This window comes from Lissotriton helveticus, chromosome 8 (assembly GCF_964261635.1).
Source record: "Lissotriton helveticus chromosome 8, aLisHel1.1, whole genome shotgun sequence".
Classification (NCBI taxonomy): Eukaryota; Metazoa; Chordata; class Amphibia; order Caudata; family Salamandridae; genus Lissotriton; species Lissotriton helveticus.
Window position 1 is genome coordinate 33739063 of NC_136069.1, and position 12136 is coordinate 33751198.

A 12136-nucleotide genomic window follows, 5' to 3' on the forward strand; every position below is an offset into this window, starting at 1 on the left:
AGAGCCACATCTCCGAAGTATTGATTCAGTTCGGTGAATGGTGCAGTGTTCTGTGGCTCATAGAGTCTCGCGTAATATTTCCTCATGGTCTCAAATATATCAGAGTTCGAATATATTGCATTGCCATCCTAATCTACTAAGTGTACCACAAGTTCAGCGATTTCAGTTTCTGTGCAAGGCAGTGCCCGTGTCTCCCACCCTCGCATATGCTCCTGCTACATGAAGCTTGAACATGGCCTGTGATTTTTGTTCTGCACGGGTCTCAAATTCTGTCATGTGTTCTCTAATTGCTGCCAAAATAGCCTCAGTTGGTCAACATTCACACTCTCTTTCTAATTAACTTAGCTTTTCTTTGGTATTGTTTAATTGTGTCAGAATAGTTTTCAGTACACCCGCCTGAGTGCCTATGCATGTCCCACATATCGTGTTTTAAAGGCTTTTCCCAGAGAGCTCCCACTACCTACCGAGCCTGTGTTTAATGCAAAAAAAATTGACAATCGCCCTCTGACCCTCTTCTTTAAAGGCCGAATCAAGGAGCTCTGTTGGACGGAAGCGGCAGGTAAATTGTGGAATGGTCGCATTCAGTATTTGTAAACACATCAGGACTGTCGCATGTTCGGACAGTGTCCTAGGGAGATGCCATACCTCCTTTATCCACTGGCACACCTCAGTGGAGATGAGCCAGTAATCTAATCTGGACCATATACCATGGACTGAGGATATAACTGTGCCCTCCTTCTGTGTGAGATGTCTCAATCTCCAGGTATCCACCAGACCAGACTCCTCCGTCTCACTCTGTAGTACCTTGGCTGCTTGTTTCCCAAGCCACACCATGTCTGCAGAGTGATCCTCCATCCAATTTAGAAATGTATTTAGATTCCCTCCCCAAATGACATCTGTCGGTGTTGCTAAATGTAGTTGTCTCCATGTGGACGTCTACGTTTGGTGCAAAAGTATTGACCAATGTAATTCGCAGTGTCCGCCAACTTCCTCCGCGCTATGAGGAGCCTACCCTGATCATCTGCATAATGTGCTGCAAGTGTAAAGGGGACCCCACGTGTAATCAATAATAGAACCCCCGTGAATATGTGGAGTAAGAGGAGGCCAACCAACACGCTGTCCCCACAGTGCAGTCCTAGCGCCCAACTAGGTGCGTTTGCTGTAGTAGAGCGACAGGTATATTGTGTCTTTCTCGAAACTGAAGCACGAATATGACCTTAGGGGGAATCGTTGAGGCCACAAACATTCCATGTAATACAATTAATACTATCACTTGTTCTGGTCATTTTGTCTTCTCACGACATAATGAGGTTCTATTCTTTTTATGTTGCACTGTGAGCCAAGGAGCCATATATGTCATGCATGTGTATATAGCATCACAATAGCCCAACATCCACCCACTCACACTTAAGCAGCCCCAACTAGCCAATGACATCTCCAATAAACAATCAACATGCATACTTTCAACAATGACATAACTTTCAAGGTGCCCAGCATGCAGGAAATAAGCAGCATCTCATTATTTGCAACGGTCTGGCACAATCTCTTACCAGCCCTCGGGCGGATTGTTTCCAGCACAAGGTCTATGTGTACTCACTTCAGGGCGCGAAGGGCCTCGTAGCCTTGCCAATAATCGATTACAGGCAGGTGGACACAATGCCTTACTAGATCTCTGGCAGTGTCAATCTCGCTCCACTCACCCTGGGCCCTTCACCTCTCGCACAACAGTTCAGAGCAGGCCCTGTCCCACAGAGACTCCGCTCTTCTTCCAGTGTGATGTGCGCCTCTGTAGGCCTATGCCGTGGCCTGGATTAGTCCACACACCCTGCATGGGTGTCACCGCCTGCCGCTTTGTTGCTGGTGGGATGCCGTGACGACCTGCGCACACGTCCGCTCATCGATCCCAGCTATTGGCCACACCTTGCGCAACACTCTTATGCTCAGTTTTTTGGTTGTGTCTCTGCTCCGCAGACCGAGGGACTACGTGGCCCAGGGGCCCGACCTCAGCTCCCAGCCAGCCGCTTCGTAATCTCGTCCTACTCTCAGTGGTGTTCCACTCTGCCCAGCGGGTTTATCTGTCGCCGGGCACATCGTCCGCTTTGGCCATAGTGGAGATTATGTTTTACCACAGATGGTGGAGATGGCCTGATCATAAATGGATATTTAGAACCGAGCTGGCAGAGCAACACTAATGGGCCGCCATGTTGTCGTGGGCTCTCTGGCTCCCCCTTTCTGAGATAGAGTAATTGAAGAAAAGTGAGTCATTACTGGTTCCAACATGAGTAGCATGTCATTTTAGAGTGTAGTGTGACACCTTCAAAAATGCTAAGCATATTTAATCAAACCCATGCAATTATGAAACCCACAAAGGGTTGCAGTAAATGATAAAAGCTTCTGTGGAGGCAGCTCATTTATTTATACGTTATTACTGAATTTGGTAGGCTTGAATTTGTGCTAATTTGTTTATGGCTTACATGTTATAGCATTCATATAACCATTAATAAATCTAATTAGAATTCAGTTTCTCTGCCACTAAATGATGAGATTCTCAGGTTGAGTAATTGACTTTAACACCGTGTTTGCATTACTTATGTAGGCTTGAGCGGAGGTCATAGAGTTTTACTTCACAGAACTCTGTGAAGATCTGGAAAAATTCTACCTTGGTCTGCGGTGGTCCGCCAGTGGCCGAGTTTGTTAAGTTGCGCTGCTCGCACTTATTTGTAGCGCCGGGAGTTTGTCCCATGCTGTAAAATCAGCTCAAACAGCACTACACGCCGCACCAGAGGGTGCTGCTGCTCGATTGGACATTGTACTCGGGCGACAGCTTCCTTAACGCGAGCTATAGATTTCTGCCACAATCTCCAATGTTGAGAAATCTCGCCAGGAGGAGGTTCAGGGTGCAATTGTCTCTCATGACCACTCGCCAACTTACCGTTGATGAGCCGTTCAAGAGAAAAAACTCTGCTCTGCGTCACTTCGCGGAGTATTTCGGAACTCCACTTGGAGTGGGAAAAACTTCACAAACTCCGCCGTTAGAGCAAAATTCTTCGCCCACCCCTAATCTCATATCTCAATTTACAGTTTGGTGGAGGGAGGATATTTAATCATAAAAGTGATGGTGAACGCTTTCCCCCAAACCAATGGTCTTCCCACCCTATTTAGTCCGGAGAATTGACAACTTTCTGTAAACAAATCCCCCATTAGTACTGTTGACGGAAAGCACCCTCAGGCGGCACAACTGAGTAAGGGACATCTGACCAAGGGCATAGCTCTGTCCACCTTATTTAGGGTAAGCAGTGTGAAGTTTTTTTTCTCCCTGTTACCTGGCAATATAACTTGCCAGTGAGAGGACGAAAAAAAACACAGACATCAATACCGACAGAAAAAACTCCCTGAGTGCGGCAGTGAATTGTTTTTTGTTTTTAATTACAAGCAGCCAACTTGTTGAAAATCAAAAACTGTAATACATTTTGGTAAATGACTGTCAAAATCAACAGCACCTGTCCCCCAAACTTTTATTTCCTTGACAGTAACAGCTGGGCCAGCAGTGATCTATAAATTTAGCAGGTGATAGTCTGTCTGGCAAACTAGATCAGGTCCTTAGTTTCTGTGTTAATTAAAGCTCTGATCAAGGGAGTATAAGGTATCTTTGTTTTTGGCATATCCATGCCTTGCTAATTGGATCACGGGTGTCATTGTTTGAGTTTGAAACTGTGCCTTTGAGAGCGCTGATCTGTCACACAAATATACATGGAAACATTCATCAAGTAGTTGTTGTGTTCGTACTCTCTAACCTGAACTCTTCTTCCCTCTCCAGCCTTCCCATTGCAAATCACAGAAAAGTGTGTGTGCCTTCCAATCACTGGTCCCAAACTGTGGAATTCTCTTCCTTTATAGCTCTGTCTGATGCCTGAAAACCTTGTTTGTATAAAGCTTCTAAAAACTTGGCTATTTGTTCTTTAAAACCTTAACCTCTGGCTGCAGCTTCCTCTACTTTAGCACCTGAAAACTGCAGTTGGTATTGATGTGCTCCTCAAATAACTGTAATAAATAAATGTCTTTAAATCTTTCTTATTTATCACACTACATGCTGTGGACATCACCATTTAATGATAATGTCTTATGTCAATTTATGTTGGTCACTAGATTTAACATCCATGTTTTTGTTTTAATCCATGGTGTCAGCAGAGTCAATTTTACCAATTTTACCTGCTTCTTGCTGTGTCTGGTCATTGGATTCCAGATACCTGTGTCCATTATAATTTGTGTTGTGAACATTGTTAGTGGAAGACTAACAATTTGCTCTGGAGCTTGTTACAAGTTTACAAATGTTTTGGTTCATGTGATTAAAATACTGTGGTCACTAGATTATGTTTATGCTATTTCTATTCTAATGCACTGTGACTATCACTTACAATTGTGTACCTGGCTTTTGTTACTTCATTTCCATATAAGGAAACTAATAGATTTTTGTTAATGCTGAAATTGGTATTTTGGCTCATAAAATGCTAATGCTTATACATTTTTTTGTCCCTTAAGTGAAGGAAATCCAGAATAACAGCAATGGTCAAAGGAATATCGTGGACACCAGGAACTGCAATTCAACCTTTGAGACTGTAACCCACTGAAAAGTACAAAACCGTTTTTGGAGACTTTATTCCACTGAAGAAGCTCTACAGGTGTTACCGATGTGTGTTCCTTGCGCAAACAGTGAAGAATTGTAGCAGACACCAATGGAATGATGAGTGTTTGATGAATGTGACATAGCACCGCACACCAAAGGACTGAGGAGTATCTCATGAGCATGTCTACATATTAACATTACAAGGAACTCAACTGACCTACAAAGGAGAAAGACTACACACATGTATAGAATGTAACAAATGTTTCCAGACTAAAGTAACTAGGATAACAATAGAAAATGTATACACGGAACACTATCCATGGGCTAATCAACTCCTTGCTGTCTTCTGCGTAAAAGGTGACTCTAAAAACACATCAAAATATACCCTCTTGAGAGGCTAGCACAGAGCTTTGCCATGTAAATAAACACTGAATATGAGAAGAGTGCATAATATGAAAACCGGCTATCTTCTAACAAATCACATGTGCCATACAGGGAAAAGATCATATTTGTGCCCTAGATGTGCTTTAAAATGGCACCTAATGCTGTAATATTGACTCCGTACTGACGAGAAAGGAAATATTAGAGCCAATGGAGAAATGATGCCGCCACACTGTTAACTGAGCTGAACACCTGTACACAGTGGGACTAGGCAAAGAAATTATTTACTTGGTTTATCAATGCAAAGGCACTTCATTTAGGTGAACAACTTTGCAGTTGTAGCACTACTGGTAAGAATCTAGAGTGTAGAGAGGTTATTTGTCATCTATATGTTGTGAGTAAAATGTAGCTAACTTGAAAGTACTAACTTGGACTGACACAGAAGAAGCTACATGCATTTACCCAGTTTCTCTAGGATTTGATTTCAAGGAATAATTATTTAAACATAATGTGTGCATTATGGAGGAGGCGACAAATTATCTAAATGTGACAGAGATTTTTATATGAATACCCATCTGGAAAAAACATTAAGGAGATCTCAGTAAATACATCTACAGTGTTTACCAAGACTTTTATTAGAAAAAGCTATTTGATAGCAAGCAAACAAAACTATATTGAAAAATTAAAATGTCAATGACCCAAATGTAAAGGCTTTATCACAAATGGCTCTCTCATTGGACAAAAGTCTGTCTACACTGAACTAAGACCGTATAAACATGTGACCATACGTTCATTACAAAGGCACAGAAGATGATGATCAACAGCCTTATACAGGTGAAGGTTCTGAGTCCCACAAGGCTTTCAATCAAAAGGGCGAACTAATACTACATCACAGAAATCACACTACGCAGAAACCATATAAGTGTTCTCAATGTGACCAGACTTTCAAGAAAATGAATAATTTATCATCACATGAGATAATTCACTCTGGGAAAAAAACATATAGATGCTATGAATGTAATAAGGCTTTCACGCAAAAGAGTGATTTACCATCACATAAGAGAATTCACACTGGTGAAAAATCAAATAGATGTTCTGAATGTAATGAGGCTTTTAGTGAAAAAGCAGGTCTGATAAGCCGTCTGAGAACACATACTAGCGAGAAACCATATAAATGTTCTGAATGTGAGAAGGCTTTCTGTTCAAAGTCAGCACTGATAATTCATCAGCGAGTTCACACTGGGATAAAACCTTATGGATGTTCTAAATGTGAGAAAGCTTTTACTACAAAAGGACAGTTAAAGAGACATCAAATGTCACACAGTGGTGAGACTCCATACTCCTGTTCTGAGTGTGACAAGTGTTTCATCACAAAGGGCCAGCTAATAATACACCAAAGAAATCACACCGGCGAGAAACCATATGAATGTTCTGAATGTCAAAAAGCTTTTAACGGAATAGGTGGACTAATCAGTCACCAGAGAACTCACACTGGTGAGAAACCATATAAATGTTCTGAATGTGAGAAGGCTTTCAGTACAAAGGCACCGCTGATAACACATCAACGAGTTCACACTGGGATAAAACCTTATGGATGTTCGGAATGTGAGAATGCTTTCATTACAAAAGAACAGTTAAGGAGACATCACATGTATCACAGCGGTGAGATTCCATACAAATGTTCTGAGTGTGATAAGGGTTTCAAAACCAGATTTCTTCTAATGCGGCATCTGAGCGATCACACTGGTGAGAAACCATATAAGTGTACTGACTGTGACAATGCATTCAAACAAAAATATGTACTGTCATTACACCAGAGAAATCACAAGGGAGAGAAACCATATAAATGCTCCGAATGTGACAAGGCTTTCGTTCTGAAGACTGACCTATTAGTACATCAGAGATATCACACAGGAGAGAAACCCTTTAAATGTTCTGAATGTGACATGTCATACGTTCTGAAGAAAAGACTGACAGTACATCAGAGAACTCACACTGGAGAGAAACCTTATAAATGTTCTGAATGTGATAAGGCTTTCAAGCGGAATGATAATCTGTACATACACAAGAGAGTCCACACGGGGGAGTCACCATATAAATGTACGGAATGTGACAAGACTTTCAGACGAAGGGGTCATCTTTCAGTTCATCTGAAAATCCACACAGGGGAGAAACCTTATAAATGTGCTAAATGTGACAAGGCTTTCAAGCAAAAGAGTCATCTTTCAGTTCATCTGAAAACCCACACAGGGGAGAAACCTTATAAATGTGCTAAATGTGACAAGGCTTTCAAGCAAAAGAGTCATCTTTCAATTCATCAGAAAATCCACAGAGGGAAGAAACAATATGAATGTTCTACCTGACAGAGATTTCTAGCTGCAGATTCCTTACCTTAGAAATTCCAATCATGCGTCAGACTGGATCCGGAAGATTTTTCATGAGCAGTGCCGCTAAGCACCAGTAGGTGACGCCGGGTCGGCTTCGCGTCCATCTGCTTCGCTTGCACCGAAAATGACTTCGCGGTACCTATATAAACGTCACCCAGGCGTGCAGACATCAGTTCTTCTCTTTCCATGCCAGCCTAAGCTGATCGCGAGTAGAGCTACCCCTTTGTCGCTTTTTGACAGGCCTTTTTTTCAATGTCATGTTGACTTCTTTTGAGGTTTACCTCCTGGTGTGTCGAGGATGTCCTTGCATAAGTCAAATTTTTAGCCCTGCGGTGCCTGTCAGCAGGCGATGATGGCGACAGACCTGCACCTCGTTTGCCTTTCGTGTTTTTAGCGTAGCCACAGCACCAAGGTGGGCTCCGATTGATACCCCAAGGCTCCAATGGCTTCCAGGGAGCAGTCCCGGGAACTGATAGTGGTCCGGCAAGCGACTCCACAGCGGACGAAATCCTAGTCGAGGGGAGGATCCTGGGATCATTTGTGCGGCCCAAAGTCCTCTTTGTCCAGCTCGAAGTCTTTGAAAAATTCAGGTAGGAGGCATAAGAAGAAGAGGAAGAAGTCAAAGCATTCTTTGACTTCTTGTTCATCCGCTGAGAAGATGAGGGAGCCTTTGCGATCTAGGCCTCGTTCTCTGTTCCGACTTCCTGCCTTCTTGAATTTCTGAAGGCTGGATCGACCCCCCCTCCCTCCCAGTTAAGAGAGCTCAATGAGGTCATGCACTTAATTTTTGGGTGGTCTGGCCTGATAACGTGCATTCAGGTGCCGTGGGGGTCAAAGGGGACCACCTCTGGTTTCTTGCCGCCAGCTCGGGTGGGGCACCATGGGATCTATTCCTGGATTCAGACTGCCACCAGTCGAGCCACCTTGACCTTCCCCAGCACCAGTGCTCCCCACACGACCGGATTATTGGCATCCTCACAGAGCCGGAGAGGTGTCGCACGTTGCCCACTCTGACACTGGCGGGAGCCCTGCCTCCCAGAGTGGAGTCTCATTTTTACCGGCTAGGCCTCGCTGGTCCATTTAGAATACCAGCCCTATGATGATCAGAGGACCTGTGTGAGGCCAGTGGCCTGAATACTTCTCCATATGCTGGTCTACCTTCTACCATGGCAATGGAGGAGAGTGCATCATACACAATGGTGGTGCATATAGTAGCTAAGGTCCTGAACCTTCAGTTTCCCATGGTGGCAGTTAAGACTAATCTTTTGATGGAGGTGCTGCAACCAAGGGTCTCTGCTGAAACCAGGAATCTCCGCTTTGGAACCCTTACTTCTATTCGATTATGCCCTCATTGATTTCCTTTTGGGTAGCTGGTCAAAACACAGTGGCTCTTGTGAATTTGACGATTGCCCGCCGCCATTACCCTTCACATGGGGATCTCAACTTCCTCTCCCAACATCCTACCCCTGAGACGTTGGTGGGCCAAACCTCAACCTCCGATGGTGCTTTCCCTACTGCTCCCCTGAGTAGGAAATCCAAGAGGCTGGACTCATTTGTGAAGATGTTTTCTTCCGCCAGCCTGGCGTTGCGGTTTGTGAAGACTGCATGCCTATAGGGCTATTATTCCCACTTTCTGTGGGATACAGTTGTGCAAGTGCTGCAACGGGTCGCAGAGGTGGCCTGGGCTTTACTTTCCCAAGTTGTTGCTGACAGAAGAGATGCAGCAAAGTCAACGATTCAATGTGGACTTGATATGACTGATTCGCTCGTAGAGTGATTTCAGCGACAGGCTGAGAACACCTGGCTTCTCTGGGGATATCTAGGCTTCCCTCATGGACATGCCCTTTGATGGCACCCAACTCTTCAGGGAAAAGGCATATTTAGCGCCTGATCGATTTAAGGATACTTCTACTACAGCCAGGTCCTTAGGCCTCTCTGCGGCCCCACGTCCACCCCAATCTGCCTTTCGCTGCTTTCAAAGCTTCTAGCAATGACCATTTAACCCAGCCACTGCGTTGTGCAGGCTCCCCAGCCTCTGCGTGGCTGAGGGCGCTGTACTCACAGACCTCTTGGGTCAGGTGGTAGCAGTCTAGTCTGTCCGCCGCCACTACAACAGTCTCCAAACCCTCCTAGTCTACTCTTTTACCACTATGGCCATCCAGTTTGTGGCAGGATTCGCCATCGCCTTCCCCGCTGGTAGTTCATAACAGTAACTGGTGAGTTTTGCAGAGACTGTCCCTCCCCCCATGGCACCATCTCACAATCGACTGATGGAGGATCATCTATCCTTTTTCCACAAGGAGGTCACAATACTTTTGGCCAAGGGGGCCATAGAGAGGGTTCTGGTGCCTGAAGTAGGCTGTTGAAGTAGATTGTGGTTGTTATTCCCGCTACTTTCTGGTTCCCAAAACGGACAAGGGCCTTCATCCTATCCTCGGTCTCCAAAGCCTCAATCTCTTTCTCAGGAATGAGAAATTCATAATGCTCAAGTTTATGGGGAATTAACATGCAGATTTTGGTGTTAAACACACCAAAATCTGCTTGATACTCTAAATACCGTATGTTTTCCCCAGTTAAATTTTGGTGGGTTTGACCTGCTGAAATTTAACAAAGGTTGTTATTTAACGCATCCTATAAATATCCAACGTGTTAAATACGTTCACACTCATATTTCTAACCCATGCATAAATAGGGGTTAATATTACAAGCAACTCTTAATAGGCTCCAAGTGTAAAAAGTATTTCAATACATAGGGTGATCATTCGACAGTCATTGTAGACTGAAATCATATACATATTCTGAATGCAAAATATTCATTACAAATATATCACTAATAATGCACAAGAGAACTCACATGAGTGTGGAAACGTATTTATGTTCTGAATATGACAAGACCTTTCAGTAAAAAAGTCGTCTGTCATGGCATCAGAAAGTCCACACCAGGGAAATCAGGAAATTCTCTAAATATTTCACATTTTAACATGAATTTAATTGAATAATTATACCTGATACAGAGCAGACAGAGGCTTGGGCATACAGGAACGTTACATGGCTACAGGAATCTGTCCTTCGTCAACAGTAGTGACCTAAATGTTCAGAATACCGTACAGCCTGGGGAGATGAGAGTATGTGCTGATTTCATCATTACATGTCGCCATTCAATGTACATTTCAAAATTATTATAGAAGAAACCCAGTACGTGAAGGAAAATCCGGACTACACGCAGAATAACTGAATATCCCTTAAAGCAACAGAGCAACTAGAAGGAAACTAGACACTTGGGCGAAACTTAACATATATAGTGAAAAGTACAGTGTACTACAGAAACCTCATACCGATTAAAATAGAGACATAAGCAATTATATGTGCTCATGAAAAGATAAAATGAAACTCAGAAAGGGTAGCTAACTCCTAACATACCAGGTTAGTTGACATTCTAAAACATGGTTTTCCAAATGTGTAGAGAAAAGTGAACAATCCAAAAGATGCAGGATCTGCAATGCAGGAAAGATACATCAGACGTTGGTCACTTTACCAGATTCCAGTATTGTTCCACATACTGGATTACAGTATGGCAGAAACACTGGGATCACGAGCTAGAGAAAATTGACATTTCTGCAGTCTAGCGAAGTCAAATATATAACATAAAATCCATCCCTCTATCTTAAGAATGCTGGAAACTGAGCTTTTCACTTCAAGGCACTACATATATATTTGTGAATATGAATCAATTTTGGAGACATTATTGGATTAACAGAAACCGTTAATTGGATCTGAAACCCAGTCAATACACTGATAAAGTGACTCCCTTCTTTGCAGTCCCTTGTTAGCTTGGCAGCTTCAGGGTTTTAGGCACACAGCGAGGAAAGATATCTGGGACAAAGGGACAGATATGTTGCCGTCAGTGTTTTTAAAATTAATAATTCCCTCCATTTACCCTTCCTGAGTGTACCTGTTATTTATTGCATCACTGCATTTTGACTTTTGTTTTTCTGAAAATTTGCCATTTACAGAATTGCAGATAGAGCAGCTCTCCCCTGAATATTTGTGAGTCATTGCCTTTGGATGTAGTTAGTGTAATAAAATCAAGGATCCCATCTCAAGGAGCATGACGAGATGGTAGTAATACTTAAAGCATCCTTAGATTCCTGATATATTTATTACTTTGTACATGCCTCCAACTTAGAAGCGGAGTGTAGATCCTAGTTTACATAGAAGCGGCTAACGAGATACTGAAAACTACAGAATTGTTGCATGGTTCTTTACTGGGTAGGTTGATGTTGATATTGATATTATGACCAGATGTAACTGCGGGCTGTGAAGGAACATTGTGTTCTGATGCTGTACAAACATATGCATTGCAGTTGCCCCTGACAAGAGCATGGACACTAACAGTTCTGAAAAAGAATAAAGTTTTATTATACATAACAAGTTTGTGACATTTGTATGGAGAACACAGTGAGACTCTTAATAGAGAATAAACCTTCAAAGAAAATTAAAGTATGTTTACATTTGGGCTTGCTAACCTACATTTGGCAAATTTTCTACAGTGGTTATAACGAGGCTAAATCTTTCCACAAAATTTGGCGAATCTGGCTATGTCATTATTGAACAGAACTGAGGACCATTTGTTTTTAACCCCTTCCATGCTGGCCCGTTTCCGCTGCTGTGCGGTAAACAAAAGAACAGGGCGGGGCCGTGACGAACCCCAGCCATCATCAGCACACGAGCGCCGCAGAGCGTG

General features: G+C 43.1%; 1 protein-coding gene across 1 annotated transcript in view; it reads left to right on the forward strand.

Annotated features, from left to right (window-relative positions):
- LOC144772284 (uncharacterized) overlaps nucleotides 1-11898 on the forward strand; it is a 34085-nt gene extending 22187 nt beyond the window's left edge. The window contains exon 2 of the mRNA XM_078656516.1: nucleotides 4540-11898. Within this exon, the coding sequence (XP_078512642.1) occupies nucleotides 5959-7368 (1410 nt within the window). The 5' untranslated portion in view covers nucleotides 4540-5958 and the 3' untranslated portion in view covers nucleotides 7369-11898. The remainder of the gene's footprint in view (nucleotides 1-4539) is intronic.
- Nucleotides 11899-12136: the final 238 nt, after the last annotated feature.